This window comes from Gymnogyps californianus, chromosome 15, assembly GCF_018139145.2.
Source record: "Gymnogyps californianus isolate 813 chromosome 15, ASM1813914v2, whole genome shotgun sequence".
In the NCBI taxonomy this organism is placed as follows: domain Eukaryota; kingdom Metazoa; phylum Chordata; class Aves; order Accipitriformes; family Cathartidae; genus Gymnogyps; species Gymnogyps californianus.
In genome coordinates, this window is record NC_059485.1 from 6,487,420 (window position 1) to 6,513,319 (window position 25,900).

A 25,900-nucleotide genomic window follows, 5' to 3' on the forward strand; every position below is an offset into this window, starting at 1 on the left:
ATCCCGTGTCGCGACAGGGCCGTGCCAGGAGAACCGGGGGTGCTGCTGCCCTCGGTCCCTGTGGAGAAGCAGCCGCCCCCCCCCGGCCACACACGACGCCCCGCAGCAGCCGCCCACGCAGGACCGCCGGTCACGTCCAACACACACACGTTTTCTGTCATTTCTCCCCCTCTCCGCCAAGCTCGGCCCCGCGGCTCGGCGGAGGGAGGCCCTGAGGGGCCGCCGCCGCCCGCCCCTCGCCCGCCCCTTTCCCCGCCTCCTCCCCGCCGCGGCCGCCCGCCACACGCCGGCAGCCTCCGGCTGGGCTCGGCACGGCCCGGCGAGGGGCTGCCTCCCGCCCCGCCGAGCCGCCCCGGGGTACGGGGCCTGCCGCCGCTGCCGCCGCCTCCCCCGGCCCGTCGAGGCCATGGCGGCCATCCAGAACCTGCAGCTGTGGTGCAAGCAGCAGTGCGAGGGCTACCGCGATGTCAGCATCACCAACATGACCACCTCCTTCCGCGACGGCCTCGCCTTCTGCGCCATCCTCCACCGGCACCGGCCCGACCTCATGTGAGTACCCTCGCTGGGCGTCGAGGCCGACACGTGGGCTGCTGGCTTGGTGGGGGCTGAGACCCTCCGCTCGCGGCCGAGGGCCCTCGCTGGGCTGCGGTCAGCCCGCCGTCGAGCTGCGGACCCCGGGCCCTTCGTGCGCCGTGGGCCCTCGCCATCCCTGCAGTTGCAGCCCTAGCAGAAATCCCAGCTCCTCCTTGGGAGATGCTGTGGGCCGGCGGCTGGCGCCAGGAGCTCTGCTAGCACCCACGCTGAAAATCTCTAAGTGAAGAGCTGCGCTCTCGCTGCCTATGTGCTTTTTTTTTCCCCTATGTTTTTCCTTTTTCCCTTTGCTTCCCTCTGTGGCTGAATTATAAATGTTTTAAATGCGTCTTTGCTATTGCAAAACAAGTTCAGGCACTGATTTTTGGGAAAGCGTTTCCTTCTTTGCTGTTCGTGTTTGCTTAGGCTGGGCTTTCCTTGCTCAGCCCGACGGCAGCTCAGCCGCTCACGAGTCGGGAGGCGAGGGCTATTTAAACAAAATACAATAGAAGGGCAGGGCCCGGCAGCCGCTGGATTCCTGCACATCACTCGTTTTTCCCATCTAGAGCTCTGTCTGTGGGAGGCAAAATGCTTTCCACCCCTTGCTGGTGCCACTGCTGGTGCCCCGTGGGTTTTGACCTCTCCCTGCCCAAATGTTAACATCTGGGAAGGTGAATTGCTGAAAGGAGACGTAGATCCTGCTTCCTAGTTGTTTATTTTTTTTTTTTTTTTTTTTTTTTTTTTTTTACTTCTGGGCTCTTTGGACTTTAAAGTGGGGGGGTTGAGGGGGGAAATCAAGGCAAGGGAGCAGTGCAAAGATCGCCCAAGAGTTTTGGTTTAAGTGTTAGGTGTCTCCCAGTCAGATGCGTCGAGCTGGTAGAGGACCAGGTTGGATTTTCTGTACTGCAGTTTTCCTCCTGTTCCTTGGAATTCTGCCTTTTTCCTCATGCTCCCAGGACAGCCTGCCGCTTGGGTTTGTGTGCAGAGATCTCTCTTACAGGTGTCTCACTTCTGGTGGAAGCCCAAGGAGAAGATCTCCTCTTGCTCTCTCTCCTCTGTTGTCTTGAAACTCGGAAGAGGCAGGAGCAGGCTTGGGCAGCGGGAGGTTAGTGCAGGAGCTTCAGGCACGCTGTCTCTGTAGTCCCCAGTGCTTGGGCAGTCACCATGGTGTTGCTGTGTATGGCTTCCTGACATGCTTTCGTGTCCATATGACTCCAGATATTTCCTTTCCTTCCTTTGATTCACAGTCCCAAAGATACAAAATACCAGGGCAGAAAGGTTGATGTGACCAGGAGGTGCTCGTAGAGGAACTGTGACTGCTTCCTGGCCGACTCTGCAGCTGGCCCATCAGGAGCATGTGTGTAAATAGGGGCTCAGCGACTTGAGAGCTAGAACAATCCTGTTGATCAGTTTAGCGGGTTGTTTATAATCCTTGAACTGTGTATCAAGGGTTGTGGATAGACATATCTTAAATAAATTCTCCTGTGCTGAAGAGGGAAGATGTTCCTTGTGGCGTCTCTCTCTTCCCATTCATTTTCTTTTACGATGGAAATTCTGCCTGACTTTATTCAGGACCTTACAGAAGCTCTTTCTGACTTGGACCAGCTCAGCAAAGACTGCCTGAAGGTTAAAGTAAGAGAAGCTTTTATCGGTGACCTCCCTCATCAGTGTCAGTGGTGTAACGCAGGAAAGCACCAGGTGTATCCTTGGCTGGGCAAAGTCCTGCTGGAAGGAAATTATGCTTTCAAGTGGTTGGTGGCCAGGGCTGCCGGGTGTCACGTGTCGGATCCTGGGGCTGAATACTTGTGCGGATTCTCTATGTATCTGTAAAACCTTCTCTGAGTGTTGGTGCAGGAGCCACCGGCAGAGAAGTGCAGCTGGGTGCACGTGTGGCTGTGACTCCTGCTTCCCAGGGGCTTGAAGTGATTTATCCTCCTCCCCTTGCTTCTAGCAAAGATCCTAGTTGAAGATTAAAAGCATCATACTGAAAATAAAACTAGAAAAGGATAATTGGTGTTTGGAGCGCTCGGTGTGTTTGCAGCAGCTCTGCTATATAAATCACTTGCAGAACACGGAGTTTTGCAACAGTGTGTTTTCCGTCTTGGTTCACACAAATGGCATTCTTGGGCTGAGTGCAGGGGATTTCTCCTTGCAGGAGCCTGAGAAATTCCCAGGAAAAACTTCAAGCAATTACGAAACATGCTCATAATCACAGGCTTCTCTTGTGGGGTATGTGGCTCAGAGGACAGGCTAGTGAGGGTCTCTCCCTGCTTCCTGTTTTCTTGCTGGAAAACATATGGAAAATATGATAACTTCTCTCAAACTTGTCTGGTATCAGTTTCTATGTTATCAGTGAACAGGGCAGGCTGTGTAAAATTAGAAATGCATTTCCCACTCACTTCCCACTCACACAAGGATGTTCTGGGCGAGTGGAGACGCACGCTGAATTACCATGGAAATTCATTTCTCTTTTGTCCCAGCTGAAGAGTGCTTCATAGCCAGCCCCAGCCAGGCATGCACGCTGTGTCAGGCAGGTCCCAGCCCATTTTCTGGGATGATTGCGGAGCCCTGAGGCTCCTCTCATCAGAGGGACGTGAAGCCTTGCGGCAGCGTGGCGGGAGGCTGAGGTCGGCAGCTGCTGCGTGTGATGGCGATGGCTATGGCTGTGCAAGCTCCAGCCACGGTTTTAGTGGCCTTGGCCTGATAAGTGAGTTAGAAGAAGCAGGGGAGCCGTGCACACTCGCTCAGATATTAATGCCAGATGTCGAGGAAAGGTTTTGATTAAGCTCCTTCTCTTCGTCTGGGATCTTGCTCTTTCCCAGACTGTGAGCTGGTGTTCGGTTCAGCGTTCTGGGAATCAACTGGTTGTGAAATCCCCGTTGGCGGCTGAGCAGCAGCGGGTGCCCATTCCTCCAGCAGCATTTCCTGGGCCGCTGTCAGCTCAGTGGGGCAGGATGAGGCCGACAGTCGCCGATACGGACGGGGAGGGCCCTGGCCGTGCTGAGGACGGGTTGCCCGCAGTCTCCATCTCCTTAGCAAAAGGCTGGGGTGAAGCAGAGCTGCCGCCTGCTTCGCCTCCACGGGATTGTGGTTTGTGTGACAGGCATAGGCAAGGGGAGGATGGTTCTGGGGTCAGGGAGTCTCGTCTGTTGTTAGTCACCCCCAGCAGCACACTGCAGCTTGCCAGCAAGACCAGAGCAGTGTGGAGCAGGCATCGCTGAGAGGAGAATGAGCGCATGGGGGACATCTTCCACCTGGGATTCCAGGCCCTGTCCCCTCTCCCCAGGTTGTCTGCACCTCCGGAAAGAGCATAGCTGAAAGGTCCTGTTCCCAGCAGAGCACACTGGATTTGAACCCTCTGTTCAAGGACTGTGAGCAGGCAAAGGGTGCTTCACTCTTTTTCAGTGATCCTTTTGACTGCACATATTGTCTCTAGAGAAAATAGTACAACAGTGCTGAGAGGCAGAAGCTTTTCTGGGACCATCATGGCTCTGGGACTTTTTTTACTCCGTCTGCTCTGAGGTAAAGTTTCCAACCAAGTTAGTGCTTCCAGCAGCAGCAGCAGAGATTCCTCCTATGGAAGCACATGTGCTTGCAAAGGACTGTGGCGTGCTTTTCGAGCGCTGGGTCTGTGCAGCTGGAGCAGTGGGTGGTCACGGAGATTTGCGGGCATGAGAAATGCTCAGCCACTTTTTGCTAAGAGAAGGATTTTTTGGGGAGCTAAAAACTTCGCTTCTATTCCTGTGCTAGTGAACTCAACTCTGATTTGTTTCCAACACTGGAGGCCCTCTCTTGGGTCAGATTTATATTTCTCACCTCTTCCAATTAATTCAGTTGCCTGTGTTTTCTCAGCGGAGAACTCCTACTTCTCCATTTCTATTAGCTTTGCTTTCTTAGGATTGCATTGGTCCAGAGAGCTTTGATATTCCAAGATAGGAGATGCACCAGCAAGATCAATTTCCAAAAGATTTATGTGTAAGCAGTTCACCTGACTAGCCAGGGAAGGAGTGATGCTGAGAGGGCAGGAGACTCTTGAAATGACCAAGTAACCTGGTTGTTTGCACTCTCCTTTGGGGAACAGCAGGGGATTTCAGACATTCACCATCAAGAGATTCACCTTTTTAGGTCTCTGTTACATGCCATGCAGTGTGAAGCTGCACACACACTACCATAGCAAACAGCATTCAGTGTGGGAGCAAAAGGCACTGACCAACAATAAATAGGTAACTCCAGTATGTTATGTCTTACAAAGGGGAGCTGGAGCTCCCCTTTGCTCTTGCAGGTGTTTTCCTGCGTTCAGGATGTCCCTGCTACAGAGACTTTATTTGGGAGCAGAACCGGGAGTGAGGCAGAGCGCTGCAATCACCTCCTTCAGCTGGCTCTTAAAAAAGCTGATTTTCTTGCCTGACACAAAACAGGATGGTTGTAGCTATTGTTTCACTGAAACTTTTTTGGCTTGTGATTATTTTTGTTGCTCTTTTTAATCCATTGTCTCAGGGAAGGGAAATCTCCAGGCAGGAGCACTGCTTGAAGAAAATCGTCTGCAAGTCCTTTTGATTTTGCACAGGAAAGAGTCTATGATTTATAGGTGGGATGTGCCTTGTCTTTACGTGCTTCTTGGGGGAGTTTGACCTTTGGGTCTTATCTGTTGTTCGTTCTCTCCTTATCCCACATAGCAATACCAGATGTGGGAAGCGGGGAGGAGGCATAGGCTGTGGCATGATGGACAAACCTGTTTGAAGGCACCTCTCTTATTTATGATGTAGTGCTCCACTTTCTGTACTAAGTAGATAAAGGACCTGGCTTGCTCCTTGCTGTTACAAGTCATGGAAAAAGTTCCCCTGCTGCGATACAGATCATGTGTTTGTCTCATGAATAGGTCACTGCAAGCCAGTTTTGCCCTGGCTTTCACATGGTTATCCTGGCTCCTCTCAGAGGTGAGGGACTGACTAACAAGGGTAGGTCCACATCAGTTATAAAGGTGCTTCGTACAAAAATGCAAAGTTGGTGCTGTAGCCTTTTCTGTTTATCAGTGAAAATTTCCTCTCTGATATCAGCCTTTCGCTTAGCTCTGTGCCAGCAGGTAGAAGGACTGTAAAGTGAAACGGGGTTATCGGAAAGGAACTGACCCTGCCTGCTTGCCTGGACAGAAGGAAGCAGTGTTGGAGAGCAGGGGTGCCAGCCAACAGTCAGTTTTGTATTCCCAGTTTAGCAAGTGATGGTCAGTTTAAAACAAAGCTGACTGTAGCTGTTTCCTGAGTGAGGGACACACTCTGCTATGGGTAAGAAAGCACGCTGTGTTGCAGCTCTACTTCCAATAGCACAAACTCACTCTCCCCCATGCTTTCTTGCCTGTCCTGCCAGGTCCCAGTTTCTGAGCTCCCAGCACAGTGCAGGGAGAGGTGGCATCTGGGTTGGACCAGAGAGGGGAGAGCAAATCTGGGGAGAGGGAAAGAGGGAGGTGATGTCCGGGGACAGCAGAAGGGAAGAAGGATTGTTGACTTTGGCTTGTAACTGCAAACAGTAATTGTCTCTTCCTTTTCAGTTATTGGTTATGATTACCAATCAAAAGTGACAGCCCTAGGGAAAGGAGAATAAGAATTCTACAGGCAACTTTGGTGTTATCAGCCGCGGTATTGTGTTGTAGGCAGAGGTATTTCTCAAGCAGATTCCTGGTGCTGGTTTTGTGGAGCTCTGCCAGAGGAGAAAAGAGGATTTGAAACCAGGACTTGTGTGCTGGTGGAACCAGCAGCTTCTGAAATCAGAGGATACGGGTGTGTCAGAGAAGCGTGCAATACATGCAGCGTCTGAGGGATCCACACTTCCTTGGAACTGAGATCTCTCTGTGTGGAGACAACTTGCAAGACGGGAGAAGAGCATGGATGTGACGGTTTGGAAAGTACTTCCAGGGAGAGAGCGTTGCAAATCTGGCTGGCAGGCATCAGTGTATCTTTTTGAGATGGGGAAAGGAGCAAGGCTTTTTTGGGGGAAAAAAACCCACCCCATGAGTTAGAGGTTCCTCCTGGCTGTCTCGGCAAACCCCCTGAATCTGCATGGGATGTTTTGGCATCAGCATGTCCTGTCCGCAGGAGGCTGCAGGAGTCAGCCCTGCAAGGGTAGATGTGCCAAAAATGTGTTGTGCTGCCTGTGGGCAGATGGCTGTGCCTGCTGGGTCTCCTGCACGTCTCTGTCCTGGGAGGTACAGCAGGTCTGTGGCTGTCTCGGACGGGATCTGCCACGCTGCTCCCTCCAGAGCATCTCTGAGAAGGCAGGGTGGGAGGAGGTGCTCTGTCCCCCGAACCAGTGAGGCTCAGAGAGGTTCGAGAAGCTGGAAGTGAAGCAGCTTGCTCTACATCACCAACCTGAGATTTTTCTCTTCTTTCTGTATTTCAGAAACTTCAGCTCCCTCAGTAAAGAAAATGTGTACGAGAACAACAAGTTGGTAAGTGAGTTTTAATGTTTTACTTTTGGTCTAGTCTATGATCTGGCACCTTGCTTATGTGGTTTAGCAACAGAAACCCTGCAGATGCAGTGTGCTGAGCGTGCCACATTCAAATCCTTTGCCTTATTCTGCATGCATCTAACCTTCTGATTTGAATGGCAATGTCCAGGCTTGCTGGCTGCTTGAAAGCACCCTCAGACTGTTCACACTTCTTCGCTGGCTGCACAGTGATGCCTGTGCCCAGTGTGTCCTGTGGCAGCAGGAACTCGGACAGAGATGCTGGAGGTCAAAACATGGACATGGAGATGTTGAGTACGTGATGCTCCTGAGGGATGGAGCAGGAGCTGGGAGGTAGCTGCTGTGAGAGGGGAAGCGTAGGGAGTCTCCCCCCACTTCTGCTCATTCCCAGTGCAAGGGATGAAGGCTGCTGGAAGGTGGAGACGTCCTAAAACCTCATCCTGCCTGGACACTTCACTCCAGGATGGGATTTGAGTTTTTCGTGTTCTCTCCACGAAGAAAGTGGGCAGGCCAACCCCCTCCTGTGCTGGATTCAAGCATGGGGTTAGTGCTCCAAGGAACAATTTTTCCCTCCCTCTCTCCCTCACAAAGAGAGAGGCAGCGGATTAAAATGCTTCTCTTCCCTTGGCATCACTCCACACAGCTTCGTGGCTGCTTGGCAGGAGCTCGGGATCTGAACGAACCACGGCAGCTTACTCTTGTCTGGACTGGAGGAATGACATCCTCTGACGCAGTGAACCATCTGAGGTGGTCCTTGCCTCTGGGAGAGCTAAACTTGCTCCCCGCCACGCTCCTTAGCTTCCGTTCCCCTTCAGGCCCAGCCATCTTCACAGCGCCTGTGGTGGACCCCCCTCTCCCCAAGCTGGGGCTGCAGTATGTGAGCAGTTATTCACACTCTCTGGGGTTCAGCCCTGCGTGTTCCTCTCCTCTAGGTGAGATTCAGACCAACCGGTTTTGCCCTTGAGGTTTGGTATTTGGCAGGCGTCAGGGCCTCTCTGCCGTGGATGGTCATCCTGGCCAGAGTGCTGTGAAGCCCTGAGTGTGGCTCCTTCCCCCGCCGGGCTGATGGTGCCTGCTCTGCTGGCAGCTTTGCTTGTCTCTGGGAAATGAGCTGTACGCGCTGCCTCCACTGCTTTTATTAATGAAAAGCTTCTTTGTGCTTCTCATAAAAAGAGTTGCTCCCCTCCTTTGTCGCAGCCTGTGTTTCCCCCGCCACCCTCCATTTCTTAGTTTCTTTTATGTCCTTCATTTTGCTCTCTCTTCCTTATTCCACCTGCTGTAGGATGACTTCTCTGCGTTGCCCTTTCACTGCTGGTATCCTGCTGCCTTGGCTGTACCGTGAGCAGGGTTGACCCCTCCATCTCCCTGGGGGCTCCTGGGCTGGCCTTCCCCCTTGGACTGCTCTCCATCCTAGCTCCTACACTTTCTTGCTCTGGCTGCCCTTGGGATACGAGTGGGTCTGATTTCTCCCAGTGCTATTCCTCTGCTATTGTTCAGACGCTTCTCGATGCCTCGCTATTCAGTAACTTCTTTTCGGAGGCTGTATTATTCAACTAAAAAATTCTTGTTTGGGCTGCAATTTGCCATATAAGGTCTTCTGCCGAGGAAGAATGTGTCACTTCTCAAGTGCCAAAAAAATCAACCCCAAACCCTAGAAAAATTTCAGTTGGTGGCATTTTTTTGCTAAAGATTTCAAAAATATATAAAGAGGAGAAAGGTTTCTAGGGGCCTTGGATCCAGTTCTTTCAGTGCTAATGGATGGTGGCATGGTATAACAGATACAGTAGTAGCCTGTGTCAGAGGAAAGCTGTGCCTGGCTGGCTCAGATGGCCTTGAGCGTATCACTTTGCCTCCTCTACGCAGAACGGGAGCAGTGGCACTTACCTCCTTTGTAAAGCACTTGGAGTTGCACAGATGAAAAATGTTATGCAGAAATAACATGTTGCTTCTTTCAAGGCCAGCCTGAGCAGGCAGGTAGAGGAGAAGGGCAACTGGGCCATGTTAGGGGATGATCTTGTTGGATCTCCAGGCCAGAGCAGCTCCCAGGAACACGAGAATGCTGTAGGCACAGGGGATGCTACATCCTAATGCTGCTCTCTGCATTGCTCACCTGGTTCTGGCCAAACCAGCTGTGTGCATAGAGCATCCTCCTCGTTGTGGTCCAGGCAGCCCCTCGCACTTGTTCTGCGCCTGTTGCACTGGTCTCACCCATGGCACTGTTTGGCAGGAGGTGGCATGACCTGCGTTCCTGCTAGAGTGCACGCCGGGAATGTCCAGCAAGAAAACTCCACTGGTCAGACCAGTTGTGCAGCCAGTACAATGAGGAACACTCCGAAGAATATATTAAGTACCAGATTATGAGACAGGCGAGTGCCAGGCTGGGCTGGCAGCTGGGACGACGCAGCCGGAGGTAGCTGGCTGAGAGCATTTTTAATGTCAGCTCAGTTACATTTTTACTGGGATACCCAATGGAAAAAAATGGTAATTATCTTGCTGAAAAATAGTGGCTTTTTGTCTTTTCTAAGCAGAAATGGTTGGCTTGTACACCAACACTGTTGTGTGTCTGTGCCAGAGGTCAGATGTGGAGGGTTTTAATACGTTCAAGTCTTTCTTTAACCCTTTCACTGTGGACTTCAGCAGTAGCCTTCCTTGTCTCTCTGGTCCTGCAAGTGCTGTTTTCCTTTTCTGTGTTGGCATTTCAAAGGGGATGCTCCAAAGGGGGAGGGAAAGGATTTTTTCCTATAAGCCAGGAAGGAAGAGGGCTGGAGAAAGTCCTTAGCAAAAGCCCTACACTGAGTTGAGCAAGGGCAAAGTTGCTTTATGGATGTTGCAATTTTTTTTGTTCTCTAGTAAAGGCTCTTGTTCAGAGGCAAAATAAAATAACTTTTGCCTCCTTTATCTGACTTTGATCCTGCAGTTTCAAAGCAGAGGGCACCACGAAGAGGAGTATTTGCCGCAAATACGTGTTAGGCAGCATGGAAATGGTTAAGCTGGAAGGGAGCTAGGTATCAGGAATTCTTCTGCATTATTCCTCTCTTCCCTCTTTCTAGTCTGGGAGAGAGACCTCCCTCCTGCAGCCCAAGATTTCCTTTTTTCAGACAGGGAAGAGCAGGCAGTAGTAGGCAGGAAGCTTTAACATTTGCACAGCGCTCGGAGATAGAAAGCTGCCTGCAAACACCTACCAGCGCACCGTTAATTGGGGAGCGCTCCAGGTTGGGCTGGAAGCCTGGAAGCGAGTCTGCCAGTCTGGACTGACACATCCCCTTCTGCCAGGCCTCACTCGCTGCAGCTGTGCGTATCCAGATAGAGGCAGGCTCGAGGAAGAGCAGGGGAAGCCCAGGTGAATTCCTGTGCAGTGAGCTATGGCCAGCTTGCCAGGCCAGATTTTTGGCTCCCTGCCTGAATTTCTCAACGTGGTGGCTGGAAGCCATGACTCCGTTGGTTCCTGTAACGGCCGTACAATGTAGGAGTTAAACTGGTGCAGCTGTTCCCCAGTAGAGTTATTACGTGAGTGGGGCTGTTTGCAGTGGAGTTTCTTACTTCTGATGAGGAGCAGTTCTGCTGCCTGGGCTGGACAAGACACCCTTGTTTTTTGTCTTCCTTCTCTAGGCTTTTCGAGTGGCGGAAGAGGAGCTGGGGATCCCCGCCTTGCTGGATGCAGAGGATATGGTTGCTCTGAGGGTACCAGACAGGCTGAGCATCCTCACCTATGTTTCCCAGTATTATAACTACTTCCATGGACGGTCTCCTAGTAAGTACCACATTCCCTGGAGGGGTGGGAAGGATCAGGGCTTCATTTTGTGCTTTCCCTTGCCTCCTAAGAAGCTTGGAAAAGCAAGATAGACTGCACAGAGGCCTTTTGGTACCGGAACTATTTCAGTGGGGGATCTGAACTCTTTACACACTGGCCTACAGTAGCACCAGTGCTTTTGGAAGGGCACAGGGCCATGCCTTGTCTTTAAAACTAGTGCCTTAAAATTTAAAATGCAATCTAAAATTTCATACGGTCCAGCCAGACAGGAGCACTGAAGGTTCCCCTCCATGGTCCCCTTTCCTTTCTCGAGCACCTCCATCCCTGCTCCAGTCTTTGCCACACCAGAAGGCTGGTGAGAACATGGAGTCTAACAAGGCTGAGCTTGTCTGTGAGGCTGTGCCAATGGAACAGCATCGATGGTAGGGCTTGTACAGCACAGCAGTACTGATATAAGGAAGTAGAAGAAAATGACCCCCTTAACTGGCATAACTGTGATAGCAATTCTTTCAAACATAAAGCAGGCCAAAGAGCTGCCAAGGCATTATATTCACGTACTGGAGAGCTTACCTGGGCTCACAGGAGCATTATTGTAGAGTTGGTTTCTATTTGGCTTTAAGCTCATACAAAATGAAATAATATGATAAACCAATTTCACAGGTTCCTTCAGAGGAAACTTTAGAAAGTGGGACATGAATGACTTAACCGGTTAAGGTGAATCTAGATGGAGAAGACAGATATGTATTGAAAATATCCTACATCTTGGAAAGAAAGCACAATTCACTCTTAGAACTGCCTTTAATATCTAAACTCTTCCCCCTTCTCCACCTCTTCACACATTTAAGCATGCTTTTTATCTCCCTTCACAACCTCTTCCCTCCCCGCTCTTCATTTTTTATTTCTTGTTTTAAAACCATTCTGATTGAAGTCAAACAAATTCCATCGTGTTTGTGCCAAGTGGTGGGAATCTGAGTCCGTATGGGGTCTTTACCCCCGAGCCCCCAGCATCTTGCCTACCACATCACCAAGCACAGCATATTTTTATACTCTCCAGTGTCCCACAAAACCCTCCGGTTGCATTCCTGTTGCTGGGGTGAATGTGTGTGTCTGAAAATGAGCCCAGCCAGGAATGTGCCCTCTGACACCAAGCAAACTCCTAATACCATCGTCCTGCCCTTCAAACGGGCTCCAGCAGGACCATGAAATAAGCAGGACGCAGGAGGCCAGAGAGGGTAAGCGGCCAATATTTTATTGAGGTCATGCATTTACAGAAGAGTAGAGCTGAAGCCACCCGTCTTTGTGCTGGGCTTTGGGAATTCAATAAATGGCACAAGTGGGAAGTGAGGGGGCAGCCCGAGTCTAAACCGTTTGCTGGGTCGGCTGTCAGCAGTCCACTGGTCACTGCAGTAAAAGAGCCCTCGGTGTTTATTTGGATAGCTAGCTTTCTTGAGAGAAGACTGCTGGAAACTGGGCTTCCTCTCTGCTCCCTGCCCAGACTTTCTCTGTATTTACTGAGAAGGGTATAATCTCTTTTCAGACGGGTGGTCATTTAATTGGTTGCTCTTAAAGTGAAGCTGCGGCTCAAATGTCCCACAAGGAACACAGAGATACCTCATTTAGAATAGGAAGTGGCACAAGAATAACATCCCCATGAGACAGATGAGGGGTCTTGTCTGTAAAAACTGTGCATGAAGCCTCATTTCCCAGGGAAGTCTCCCTGCACTTCCCAGGGCATGGAGCATCATTTCTTGCTTGACTGAAGTGTGTTGGAGATTCTCTTTTCTCCGTTTGTTGTGAATTTAGATGGTTTCTCTTTCATCTGCAAAGAAAAGAGGATTGGGCATTTGCAGACTTCTTGTGGCAAGTTTTGGTTTCCACGTCAGCGCCACCATGGCACCTCCAAGTCTTTGTCGTTGTAAAATTACCCATTTTTAATGGTTATTTCTGCATTCGACAAGCCTGTTTGCTCCGTGAGAGTCCCAGCTGGGATCTGGGGTGGACACCCACAGCAGTGAAGGTTCAGGGTGTATAGGAATTCTGGAGTACAGCAACTTGAACAAAGCAAACCCTCTGTGCTCCAGCTCCTTAGCTGTAATACCTAACAGCAGTGCCTGTTTCAGTTGCGATCAATTCCAGCCAAACTGTGGGCCAGGTACAAACCAAAGGTCTTGTTCGCACCACTGATGGATGGTGTTTTGTATTTTTCCACTTTTTCATTCCCCTCTGTGGAATTCCCTGAGAAGAAAAAAATCAGCAGTTTCAGCTGAATGTTGGTAAAATTCACTTGTTGGGTCTTGCCCCTCACTCCACTACAGAACTGCTTGTGAAGGAAGCCTGTGTCTCCTTGTATGCTTTGCATGTTAGCCATCAGGCACCTCTGGATCTTCTTATATTGTAAATTAGTCCTAAGCCCATGGGTTTTCCTTATATTCCCTTAAAATCTTCCCTTCTTCCTTTCATCCAGTTGGAGGCATGGCTGGAATCAAGCGTCCTTCCTCTGAACCTCAGGAGCAGCCTCTTGGGAAGAAAGCTGTTGCAGAGCCTCCTAAGCCAGTGCCACCAAAACTGCCTCCTGCCCACCCACCAGCCAGAGCTAAGCCAAAAGAAACCTCCCCAGTCACCAGGGTAAGAAATGTGTTTTGGGGTGTTCTTTATACCTTAAATCTGTTCAGTGAGCTAGAGGATTAGGCTAGTTAAAGGCTCCTAGTGGTAAGGATTTAGTCTCTAAATTTTCTGCTCACTATGGGAGATTTAATCCAGAGGTGTGGTTACTGCACAGATTCAGGTGGGAGTCATTGGAAAGCCATCAGTCAGCTGGGATTCGTCTAGTGGTGAACAGGACATGGGTGCCTTAGGACACAGCTATGCTGTTCCTAGATCTTGGGGATGGAGATTTTTAACAGAATGTATTATTTTTGCTAGAAAACATTGATAAAATTCTTGGAAACAGTTTCAAAGCAGAGTAGGGACGAAAACAGGGTGGAAGAAGGGAAGCTCCTCCCTCCTCTTCCCAGCTAATTCAAATCAGAGACCTTTGCACTTCAGTTTCCCACAGGCAGACAAAACACCCTGGTCTTCTGCCTTTGTGGGAACAAGTCCCCCTTACTCTGTCCTCCCGAGGGCTGTTCCGCTTCGTATGAACAAGGGGTTAGCAGGAGCAGGGATTTCCTGGCTATCACTTCTCTGTCCTGGCCAACCGGCTGTGCATGCCGAACGCTCGCCTCGCTGGGGGATTCATAGCTGTACGCGGGGCCACGGTGCTGCCTGCTCACCCATTGCTTCTCCCCACAGAAAGGGGTCCTGGCAGAGAGCGGGAATATCCCTAGCAGCAGCTGTGGGATCTGCGGGAGCCATGTGCACCTGGTGCAGCGCTACTTGGTTGATGGGAAGCTCTATCACAGGAACTGCTTCAGGTATGGCTTTTCAAAGCGGGGGCACAGGCCTGTGGGCCGCAGAGGGGCAGCCTGGTTCCTTTGGGACTGGAGGGAGAGTGGTGGGGGACGTTTTTTTCAGAGTGGAGGCAACCTGGGCCTGCTCTTGACCCGTGCGTAGGGGAAACTCTTTGCACAGGTCTGTTTTCATCCACACCTTTCCTACTTCAGGCTGTGCTATCAGCAGCTCCTGTTTTGGTGCCTGAGGAATGTGCACAAGGGGTCTGCTCACTGCCAGTGTGGTACCTTCACCCTCCCTGTCCTGACAGTGGAATTGTGCCTGCACAGTCAGCTGTGTGTCAGTGGCCTCCCAGTGCTCTGGAGGATGTTTTCTGAGACTTTTGTATCCACAGGTGCAGGCAGTGTTGGAACGTGCTTCTTCCTGGAAGCTACAAAGCTGGGCCTGAGCCTGGTACGTTCATCTGTACCAGCCACCAGCAGCCAGACAGTGTCCAGGTCTCCGGTCTCCACAGCACCGGGAACAAACCTGAGAGTACCCCAGCCTCTACTGCTGCCAGGGCATTCCAGAAAGCAGCAGAACCCAAGAAACTGGAGCAGGTGTTGAAGAAACCCAGCCAGGAAGGCCTTGCTAATTCAACCAAGCCATCTGTTTCATCTTCTGGAAGCTCTGGCTTCAAAAGTGTAAATACTCCATGGTCCTCTTCAGCTGTAAATAAATCAGATGACTGCAAAGGTACCCCGTTGGGAAATAAAACAGATCACCATGAAGGTACCCCATCAGGGCCTCTTCGGACAACCTCCACAACAAAAACACAGCAAGCCCGAGAAAATTTTTTTCGGTCATTAGAGTCCTCCAGCAATAAAACCTCTGACACTAAAAAACAAGTTCCTTCTTCTCATGGCCCTAGTAAAACTGCCTCTGCCAGAACCACTACTGAGGTCAGTCCGGTGAATGCTGAGAAGGATCAGGCACGTAACCATATTATACAGGCTCTGGCTGGATCAAACACCTCTCCAAACAGGCCAGGAGGTCTCAGTTCCACTGGCTCCTCAGCATCCAGCAGGTAAGTACTATTTCTCTTTCCCTTTTTACTCCCAAGATGATCCTTGGGATAACTTGGAGAAGTCCCTGCATCTTTCTTCCCTTTTCCCTGACTGCTTTTGTGGCTGAGATTTAAAGACACGTAGAGGGACTCATCCAAGTCTTTGGAACAGAGGCCAATAAAAAGGTCCGTCCTTTCAAAAAGACTCACTAGGTTGTTCTTTTTTGCAGTGGCAAGTTTTCTCCCACCAGTTCTCAGTGGCAGAGTCCAGCTCCAAAAGCACAGTCCAGCAAAACAGGGTACACAGCACTAAAACAGGAAAAGATTACAGACCCTCTGCCCAAGAGCCAGGCTGCCAGCAAACCTGTTGACTCTGTGCACAAGCCAGAGTCAAAAGGCATCAAAGGTGAGGATGACTGATTCATATACAGCTCTGCCTGGACACAGCATGCCAGGTTTATGCCTTTCTCTTGGACCAGTACAATGAATGTGTCAGTGACTCCTGTACTTTCTGTCTGTACCACCACATAAGGGTTTTCTTAGTTCTGGGGCTCAACACACCTCCATTTGCCCCTGTGCAATTGCTCCCTCTAGCATGGTGAGTTTTTCTTCTCTGAGGATGTCCAGGTATTTGAAGTTGTACTAGCTGTCATCAAATGTTGAGATCAAGGTGGATTTCAGAGGCTTAGGTAGACTTTCCCAGATGGGAGACCTTGCCAGAACTTCAGAATGATTTCGTGGTTGCGGTTGGGGCTCTCCCAGCCTCCTTGTCTGTTTTGAACTGAGCTTCCACGATGGTGACTGAGCCGTGGGCCAAGGGATGATGTTCTGGGGGTACCCAGTGTCTCAACCACTTCCAGATGGCCTGTCTTTTTTTGGGCCAGAAGCAGTATCTGTCTGCAGTTTGCCGTGAGCTTGTGGGTTTTTTGTCTCTCCCCCTTCCTGCCCCATCCTTTGGTGTCTGAGATCTGAGCTGTTTGTGTTATATTGCTGTTGAACATGCCGGTTCATTTACACTGCGGCTGTGTTTTTGTAGCTGCATAGGTTTTAAAGCATTTGAGCTGAAAGGGGCAAAATGCCACTAAGGTTATTTACTACCTATTGTATGTGAATCTGTCCATGTTAAACTTGTTGAACTGGTGCTGGTTTGCTGCAATAACATCATAGTATCTACCCCAGTGCATGGCTTACCTCCCAAGATCCTCCTGAGACTCAAATCTGGCTTGTTTCTTTTTATTGGATCTGATATTATCTTGCTATGTTCCTTTCTTTAGGAAGTATGAACGTTGGTGAAGACAAGTCTGAGAGCCCAGCAGAGTGGAGATCTCGGTTGAAGCCTGTAGCCAACAAGTGAGTGTCTTGGAGCCGGTGGGTCTCTGTGACAAGTGAATGGGGATGTCCGTGCTTGCACCTGTGTTTGTTGCTGCAGGTCTGTGTGCACATAGGAGGGAAGAGCTCCTGTGTTTTAATGCTTCTGTTTTCAGCAATTTGATGGAAAAGGCAAAGGCTTTCATTTCTGGGGAGGGAAAGCATATTTCAAATTGCTGGACTCTGATTAGAAAAGTGTGACCATCCCAGGTGGAGATCCAGCCCAGGATGTCCAGAACTCTTCCTGTGGACCATTCTGCGAGAGGGATGGTTTCCTACCTTTGTCTTTCTTCTTTGCAGAGACCAAGGTGGCTCTAAGAAACCTACTGATAACTTCCAGGTGGGAACAGGGAGCCCAGCACACAAGGAGACAAAGCCAAGTCCATTAGTTGTCCCACCAGCAAAGCAGGACTCTGGTATGAAGGATATAAGCTTTGCCTTCATTTTGCTAGTCAGGCAGGGGACAGGCATTAGTGCTGCAAGGCACATGTAAGGAACAAGTTGGTGGAGATTGTGCCTTGCTTTCAGGGATTTTTGCTCTCTGCACCTGCTTTGGCCCTGTGGTGCCTTTATTTGGAGAGCCATCCTTCCCCAACAGAGGGATTCGGTCTTCACAGGGTGCCCTTCTTCTGCGAGACAGCTAGCAAGATTTCGCTTACTCTCTCTTGCATAAATGTGTAATGGTGAGAAATCTTGGTGATGGTTCACAACCGTTTATTCTTCTCCTCCACCCTTCTCTTGTACTCTGGCCTTGTAATCAGTGGTTTCTCCCTGTTTCCTTTGGGCTTGTGCCCCTTGCTATCATCAAGAGAGGAGAACTAGGACTAGAAATGAAGGTGGCTAGTGGTGAGTGCCAGAGATGCTGGGCAATAAAGGGATATTTTATGAGATGAAGTTCGAAATTTCTTACCCAAAACCTGTCTGTGCTTCTTAATCCAGCTTCATCTGGTGGATTCATGAAGAAGAAGTTGATCCCCAGCTCAGATCTTATCAGGAGCTGTCAGAATTCAAAGCAAGGCTGGGAAGACCCTGGGGGCTCTGCCAAGAAGGAGGAAGAAGGCAACGAGTTGAAGAAAAGCACTACCACATGTAAGGTCTTTTCTGCCTGCTTAAAGGCACTCTCTCCTCTGCACTGTCAGGGAACAGCCTGAATGGTCAGTATGGGAGATGTGTCCCCGGGTTTTCTGTGGCTAAGCCTGTGGCTGTTGTCATGGGGGAAAAATCTGTGTCGTTAATTTTTATTAGCCAGCTTGGCCTAAGCAGGAACCAGCCAGGCCAGAGAATTCAGTGGGAAGGGAAGAAATTAAAATAGGGATTTGTCAAGGTCACTGCCCTGTCATTCTTTAGACTCAAAGCTATGAAGAGGACCACCTCCTAATTTGGGGAACTGGGATCAAGTTGATGTCTCTGTTCCTCTCCAGTTGAGTGGCTTTGGGAAATGAAAGGAATGCAGAGAACTGTCAGCCAGAGACTCCAGCTGGCGGGACCCATGGTAGCAGCAGCCAAGGCTGCTGCTTCTTGGACTTTCAAAGATGTCCTGACCAGTTCTGAACGGTTTGTCCCTACCCTTAATCCAGTTTCTTACTCCTGTATGTTCAACCACAGCTTTACTGTGTACCTCTCCTCCTTTGCCCAGTTGTCCTTGCTCCTACATATCCCACCACAATGCAAATGAAATTTCCTGGAACTAACCTGATGTTTGCTGCTGTCCTGTTTGCTCGGCTTGTTTTCCTTACCCCATCTGGCTCTGTCTTATCTGTTTGGACTCACAGCAGGGCTCAGCCCTGACTCTGAGGTTTGTCTCTGAGCAAGCAGCATGGGTCCTGATGGCTCGGTGGCCTCCTGCTTTAGTATTTGTTAGCTGGTTCCAGCATTGTCCTTAGCCTCCACCTCTGACAGCTACGAAACATTCAAACTCCAATTGTGTTGTCTATTTTAAAACTTTAGCATGCCTCCACTGCCATCATTTTCCCAAAATTTTCCATCTCCTTTTTCCTCAGACTCAGCCACAAAGTTCAGCATTCCATCTTTCCCAGGAAGCGAGCTGTTAAGATAAGGGAGGCTGGTTTTATAGCCATCTTTCTAGAACTTAATGATTGCTGTTGGGGAGTGGCCGCTATGGGAAACTTTCCAAGCAGTCTCCCCCCATTTTTCACATGCGTGCAAGTCTGCCATCTGAAAGGCTGTTCCCTTGCTGCTGTCACTTGGCAGCCTGTGGGTTAAGGACAGACTTGTTGCTTCTCTGTGTAGGTCTTTACCTCAGCACTCAGAGAGTCGCTGTGAACAGTCAGCTGCCGTGTCTGCCCTTAATCTGTGTGTGTTGCGTGGGGCTGTGGATGGTGAGCATTTCTGTAGATCATTCATTTTCTTTGGTGTAGGTAGTGTTATCTGTTGAGAAAGGAGGCTCCAGGGTTTTCTTGCCAACTGTCCTACTTCCAGTTTGCAGGCAAACAGCCAACCCATCCTGTGTCTGTCAAGACAGAACTTGAGGATATCAGGGGATATCAGACCCTGAGCTGGTCAGGAGAGTGTCGTTTTCCTAGCTGTTCCCCTCCAGTGACCTTGGTCTGCTCATGATCAGTGGTGCAGCTTTCTGCCTTGGTTGGAGGTGCTGCAGAGGTCGCTCAAAAGGAGCCTGGAGATGCAGGGCTGAGCTGGGAGAGGGACGTGTTGCTCAGGCAGCAGCAGCAGACTGCTCATGGCAGGCCAGGTCCCTCTTGGAGGAACCTTTAAGAGAAGTGTGAGTCGCAGGTAGTGTACAGGGCAGCAAACCGACAGCATCCAGAGGGAAGAGTACCCTGACAGAGGCCAGCAGTGCAGGGACAACATAGCTGATTGCCACATCCAGCGTCTTCTCCTTTTGCACTCTTCCTAGAAAACGCAATAGAGCAAGGACTGGACAATTGGAGAGCTGTCCTTGAGCTCTTCCTCGAGTCAGCACCAATTGCCAGAGAGACTCATGAGGCTCCCCTAGTCTGTCTGTCCTGTCTTTCTCCTTGTGTGTGCTGAGCCTGCACCGCTGCTGCCTTTCTTACAGCCATGCTCTTTTGATACTAGAGTTTTCCTTCCTTATCACATCATCCACGTACGCCTCTGTTCTCTCTCTGTGGTAATTATCCAGCCCAGCCCCTCGGGTATCCGAATACCTCACACTCTTCTGTAGTTATCCTTGCAGCACAGTTGGGCAGAGGAAGCTGAGGCACAGCGGAACAAATACACATTGCTTAAGGATTGATTTTAATAGGTGTCCAGGGCCTAAATAATGCTGTGTAGCGGGGCCTAAGGGACTTCTCACCTAGGAAGTGTTTTGTGGAAGGAATTGAACCTTAGTTTCCTGAGACCTATGCTAAGGTCCCCTAGACCATCTTTGTTTCATCAGTATTTACTGATACTTCTTTGTACAAGAGTAGTAGAGGGGCATTTTTAAGTATATCTTGGTGTTTCCTGCGACAGTAACCCAGTATTTCTGTTCTATCCTTTGGAAGCTTAATAAGGGGTGGCTTTTGCCACAATAAAGATCTTTGAGTTTTAAAACAAGATAATGAATGAACATGGAAGTTAATATTCTCGGGTGCAAGTTCCCAAGTCACACCTGAGTTAGGTGACTGCCTATGCCCTGGGGATGAAAGCAGCACCCTGTGACCGGAGGGTATCTGAGTGTCCAGCCACGAAGAGTAAATCAGGCTGTGCTGTTTCCTGCAGACACAGCTCTCACCGTAGCCAGGCGTGCCGATGCATGCGTGTCGTCAGTGCCCTCTGTTGGGTGTCAGGGACCTGTTGTGCTCTCTGGTGGTGTAGGCACTGTCCCACACCACACAATTAATTAAAGTTTGTTGTGGCGTTCTTTGGGTTTTTTTCTCCCTTCTAGTTAAACCCTCTGTTCCGAAAAGCACCCAGAGCCCTGAAGCAGTGTCCCCAACCAAGGTATGGCTGGAAACCAGGTATAAGGGGAACAGGCTGGGGTTGTTGGGTATCCTACTGGAGTGCTTGCCCAGATATATCTCAGTTTTTGTCTTATTGGGAGGGTTTATTTGAATTCCCAGGGAAAGGGTGAAAGGCTCTGGGGCAGAGACAAGATGGAGAGACTGCTGGTTATCTCCCATGCAGTGGGACAATAGAAGCTGGAATAAGACAGAGCCAAACAAAATTCTGGTAGACATTGCGTCCACCAACAAAGGAGGGAGAATGTCTGTGGATTGACAAGTGTGGGTAGACGTTATCACTCACAGCGAATATATCACAGCACTGTAACATTGCAGTGGCCACCACTCTGTTATGAGCAGCCAGCTCTGCATCCCTGCTGACTTGGCCCTTCCAGGACATGGCTCTGCAGTTGGGCTCCTTATGTCATGTCCCATCTCTGTCGGGGCTGTGACCTCAGCAGGCAGTCTGAGGGCACTGAGCTGTATTTGGCCCTGCATTTGTTTTCCTAGCTGCACCCAGACTACCTCCCCGAGGAGAAAATCCAGGAGAAGGTGCGTGACATCGAGAAGCAGCTGGATGAGCTGGAATTGAAAGGAGTGGATCTGGAGAAGCAGCTGCGTGGCTGCGAGGGAGGTAAAGGAGACTGGGGGCCAGCTCTGTTACAGTGGGGAGGTGTGAGGCTCGTGTCCTACCCCTGGGCATTCTTGGCTCCATTTCTAGGAGCTCATGCTACATGTGAGACACCAGGTTGCCAAAGTTACCTGGTATAGCAAGATAAAGCCCTGGGAATTTTGAACCCTCTATGGCTGTTTCCTAACCTATTGTTTGAGCAAGGTCTTGTGTTTATTTGGCTGAAGATCAGGGAGTTTTGGGAGTGGAAGGCTGCTATTCATCTGGCTTTTGGATCCTAAGCCAGACTGGCCGTCATGGCTGGCTCCAATTTCGCAGGGCTTGGTGAGTTCATTCAGAATGGCAGAGTTGGGCCGGCCACATGGAAGATGAGCTGGGTGCCCTGTGGCAGAGTATCTGTGAGCAGCTTCCTTGAATCTGCAGGGAGTGATCTGCATCCTTTCCCTTGTACCCAGGAGCACCAAAGATGAGCTGTTTTCACTTGAGGTTGCCTATGGCTCATATAGGTTATCCTAGGCTCTCCCTCAAGTGATTGTGTGTTTAAGCCACAGAGACTGAACTGATGCAGCTTCTGAAGGAGTCTTGCCCTTTGTGTCCTTTGCAGATGAGTCCGAGGATGCCCTCATGGTGGATTGGTTCAAACTGATCCATGAGAAACAGCTGCTGCTCAGACAGGAATCAGAGCTGATGTACAAGTAAGTACAACCAGAAATTCGCCCATCTGCTTGTGCACTTCACCTGTGAGCAGTAAGCAGGGAAGGACAGGGAACATGGCAGCCCAAAAAATAACGTGCCAATTGGTGGGATGAGGGAAGGCTTGAGGACAGCTATGGGAGAACTGCCAGCATCCTGAGGTATTAGCTGATGGGCCTTTGAGCACTGACAGCACCCAAGGTCTGTGATGAGTTTGTGGGGAGGGAAATCTTACAAATATGATGGAGGAAGATTTCCCTCGACCCATCTGTACCCAGGTGGGTCGGGTACGCCCAGCAATGCAGACATGAGGCTTTAGCACAATATGAGAAGGGTCCAGCCCTGGGGCATGGAGGGGCAGTAACTCATCACTTCTGTGGTTCCTTCCAGGATGAAACAGCAGAAGCTGGAGGAGCAGCAGTGGAACATTGAGACGGAGCTGCGACACCTCATGAGCAAGCCAGGTAAGGACCGGCTGCACTGAGAGTCCTGCTGGCCCCTGGCTGTCTGGAGCCCTCTGCTCTGCATGTCAGACCTGGGATGTCCTTCAGATCTGAATGACACTGCCAGGGATTGCAGTTTCACTGCGGGGTGTCTCCTGACTGCGCTGTCGAGCTGTCAGGTGCAGACTCTCTGTAACATCCCACCCACCCATGCTTTCTGAGGGGATGCAAGATGTGCCCCTGAGCATGAGGATAATAAAATTTGTGCCTGTGAGAGGGACTTGCTGGAGCAGGGTGGAGGCAGGAGCCACAGCAGGGAGGTGCTCACCTGTAGCTATGACATGGGCTTCTCTTGTCTTGGGCAGAGGAACTGAAGACACCCAGGGAGAAGGAGCGAGAGAAGGAGCTGCTGGAGTCGTACCTAAACACGGTCAATGATCGGAATAATATTGTGGAGTGCCTGGATGAGGACAGACTCAGGTGAGGGCCCTCAGATGGTGGGAGATGAGCCAACACCAGGGATGATTTCCATCATACTTCCTCTGCTGCCCAGGCTGTAGGGGTGGATGAATGGCTGTAATCCAGACTTCTGCTCCATGAGAGGTGGGTGGTGACCTGTCACCAACCGTCTTGTCCTAAATGCTGCTGCCATTGCTTCCTTGGCAGCTGTTAGAAAGTGAGATCAGGACTGCAGCCATGTTCAGTGCTCTCTCAAGCTAATGCTGCTCTGAGGACAAGGGCTGTGAAAATGTAGAAGGCCGGGGGAAGAGAGGGAGAGGCTGGAGATGGGGAGGACAGAGCAGCACGGGAGCTGCAGGAGTACTCTGGGAACATGAAGCCAGGAATGTGTTCGCTGCTGCAGCAAGTGAAAGAACAACTGTAGCTGAGAGTTGGATCAAAAGAAGACTGCTGTATGAAGTAGCTGGATTTGTGCCTCCGGTTGCTGAGAGCAGCCTCTGTTTCTTGACCTCAGGGCACCGACTCCAGCTCGAGGATTCTAGTAATGCCCAGGTTTTTGGCTCTGGCCTTGCCCAGGCCAAGGAGATAGTGGCATGTTTGTCCCTGATTGCAATGCGAGCACCTCTGCAGCACCCCAGGCTACTGATGTCTCAACCTTTATTCCTCTCCTGAGGTGTGGTGTTGTCTCACAACTCACTGAACTCGGATGATTCATAGGCCAGCTGGAGGAAGGGCTTCCCTGCTGCCATGCTAGACTAGCACAGTCTGGAAATCCCCGCACAGGCCCTTGCTTTCAAGGGAACCAGATGGAATTTGCTAATGTTTAGGACTCTTCTAACTTCCCCCCCCCCCCGCCCCACCCCTGCACCCTTCTCAGAGTGTGCTATGGAGGTTGGTCATTTCTGACTGGGGGAATAACGGTAGTCTTTGCATGGTTTTCAGTGTCTACCACCTTGTCCTGAAACACGGCAAAGTTTTCTAATGCTATGCTGTTCCATTACAGAGAGCGAGAGGAGGACCAGATGTTGGCAGACATGATCCAGAGGTTGGGTAAGGGCCCTTTCTACTCTTATGGAGCAGCACTGGGTGGCACTGGGGCTGTGGGTCTCAACCTGCTCTGTGTCTGCTCCCTCTCCTGCAGATGGATCTCTCGAGAGCCAGGAGCCAGAGAAGAAGAAGAACAAGTTCCGCTTGTCCAAAATATGGAAGCAGAAAAATAAGAGTAAAGCTCAGGAGTGATGTTACTTTGCCCAGTGGCCCAGAGAGGGCCATCAAAGGTACGTTCCTTCCTCACTGTTGCTTTCCTGGAGTCGTGCAGGACTGTGATGAGGCTCCTCTGCTCCCTGACACGGAGGCTGCAGGTTTGCAGACCAAAGGGACAGTGTGAATCCCCTCTGGCCCTGGTATGGGGCCCAAGGATGCCTTTCCCAGAAGATGGACTTCTAAGACTGTTTTCCTTCTTTGGATCTAGCTCAGAGCTGGCCTCAGCCTCGTTGGCAGCTCAGGAGGGCAGGGCCAATTTGCCCATCCACTGCTCGGGTCATTACAGTCCTGAATGCAGGAGCATGGCACTGCGTGTCACTCCACGGTGCCCCACTCGTGTCAGCCAGGGCTGCACCAAGGATGCTGCGCTGGTCTGCGAAAGGGCCATTCTCCCTCCCTTCCTCCCTCCCTGTGTGTGCTGTGGCTCTTTGGCCAGGATCAGAGATGCAGAGAGGGAGGTGCTATGGCACAAGAGAGATTGAGGGTCTCCCCCTTATTACACCAGTGCAAACTGGAGCTGCAGGCCCCACAGCCGGGGGGAGGCAGAGAGCAGAACCACCTCTGTATCTGTGGGGTGGGATGTCCTAGACCCAGAGCGGTTTCAGCAATAGTGCTCTGTTTCCAGACCTCCTTTTGGGAGTTGCTATAGGCTGGTTTCTCAAAGCCATCAGGGGTTGCTCACTGCTTCATTCCCTCTGTGGGGGAGATTTGTAGCTTCCTTATTTCTCTGACTGCATAGTGAAGCAGGGTTTTCATTGTCTGTGGCCCATCCTGCTGAAAATGAACAGAAGTCGTCTTTTAACAACCTGGTGCTAACTGGGAGCAGAAGGGAATTCATGGGTTTTCCTCACTCATGAGTCTTCTGCATGGGACCAATATTTCAATTCCTGAGGCTCCGTCCCTGGACAGCCAGCGCCCTCAAGGGGTGCTGCGGTTCACCTTGGTGAGACCAGGAGAATACGAGCAGGTCCTGGGCTATTGGCAGTGAGTCTTTCTGCTCTTCCTCAGTCCAGTGACTGCAGCCAGACACCTGCCCTGTGTGGCAGAATCCTCTCTTCCTAGTCAACCTGGGGAGCAGGGATGTAGACAGGCAGGGAAAGATCAGATTAATTTATGATGCCTCTAGCTCTGGTATGTGTGGACTTCCCTCCTCCCTCCAAGCCAGGTACTTTGAGGTTTCTCCGGGTCCTGTTCTCCGGCAGGGCCTAGGATTTTGCACGGAGGAGGTTTGCTGCCCGCTGTGCCGGGTGGCAAAGCAGAGGCGATGCGTCCCTTACCCACGAGGTGGCAGTGGGACTCTCTGTCCCAGGCAGCCCGCCCTGGGCACCGCAGGGGTGTGCTCGGTGAGGTACCAAGTGCCCGAGGGGGTTCCTGGTGCCCACAGTGTGTGCCATGTGTGTACATATGGTGGGTCACCCTGTACCTGCATATGCTTTTGTCCAATAAAGAATTGCTGGAGCAAATCTCAGAGTCCCAGCGCGAGTTTGGGCGTGGGTTACTGGGTGTGGGCTGCCCTGGTTGCTGTGAGCACTGACAATCCCGCTCCGGAGCTGTGAGTGGTAGCAGGAGCTTGGCATACCTGTGATGGAGAGGCTCCCCTGCCCAGAGCTTGCAGGCCAACTGCAGGTCCTGGGAGAGCAGCAGCACCAAGGGGTTTCTCAGTGATTTCGTTTACGTGTCAATCTCCCCCCAGCTCTCAGGTAAGTGCATTTTCCCCTTGCTGCTTTAGCATCACACACATCCTCAAGCCGTGTGGGATCCCAGCCTAGCCAGCTGTCGGGGGGAGAAGACGAGAGGCAGAGCTTGTTCTGCCATAGTTGTACTGTGGCATTGGTGACCCAAATGGCTGAACCACGTTTCATCAGGTAAAACACCGATGGAAGCGCTGTCACCACACTCCGCTC

The 25,900-nt window shown here is 50.9% G+C and overlaps 1 protein-coding gene across 1 annotated transcript; it reads left to right on the forward strand.

Moving 5' to 3' along the window:
* Nucleotides 1–385: 385 nt before the first annotated feature.
* MICALL2 (MICAL like 2) lies at nucleotides 386–25,451 on the forward strand. The gene is made up of 17 exons (XM_050906223.1): nucleotides 386–549; nucleotides 6,964–7,012; nucleotides 10,640–10,781; nucleotides 13,246–13,406; nucleotides 14,073–14,194; nucleotides 14,566–15,237; nucleotides 15,447–15,622; nucleotides 16,491–16,566; nucleotides 16,885–17,000; nucleotides 17,524–17,673; nucleotides 20,453–20,508; nucleotides 21,018–21,141; nucleotides 21,743–21,833; nucleotides 22,222–22,295; nucleotides 22,640–22,754; nucleotides 23,737–23,783; nucleotides 23,875–25,451. The coding sequence occupies exons 1-17, from the start codon at nucleotides 407–409 to the stop codon at nucleotides 23,970–23,972; spliced, it is 2,412 nt and encodes an 803-aa protein (XP_050762180.1). The 5' UTR covers nucleotides 386–406; the 3' UTR covers nucleotides 23,973–25,451.
* Nucleotides 25,452–25,900: the final 449 nt, after the last annotated feature.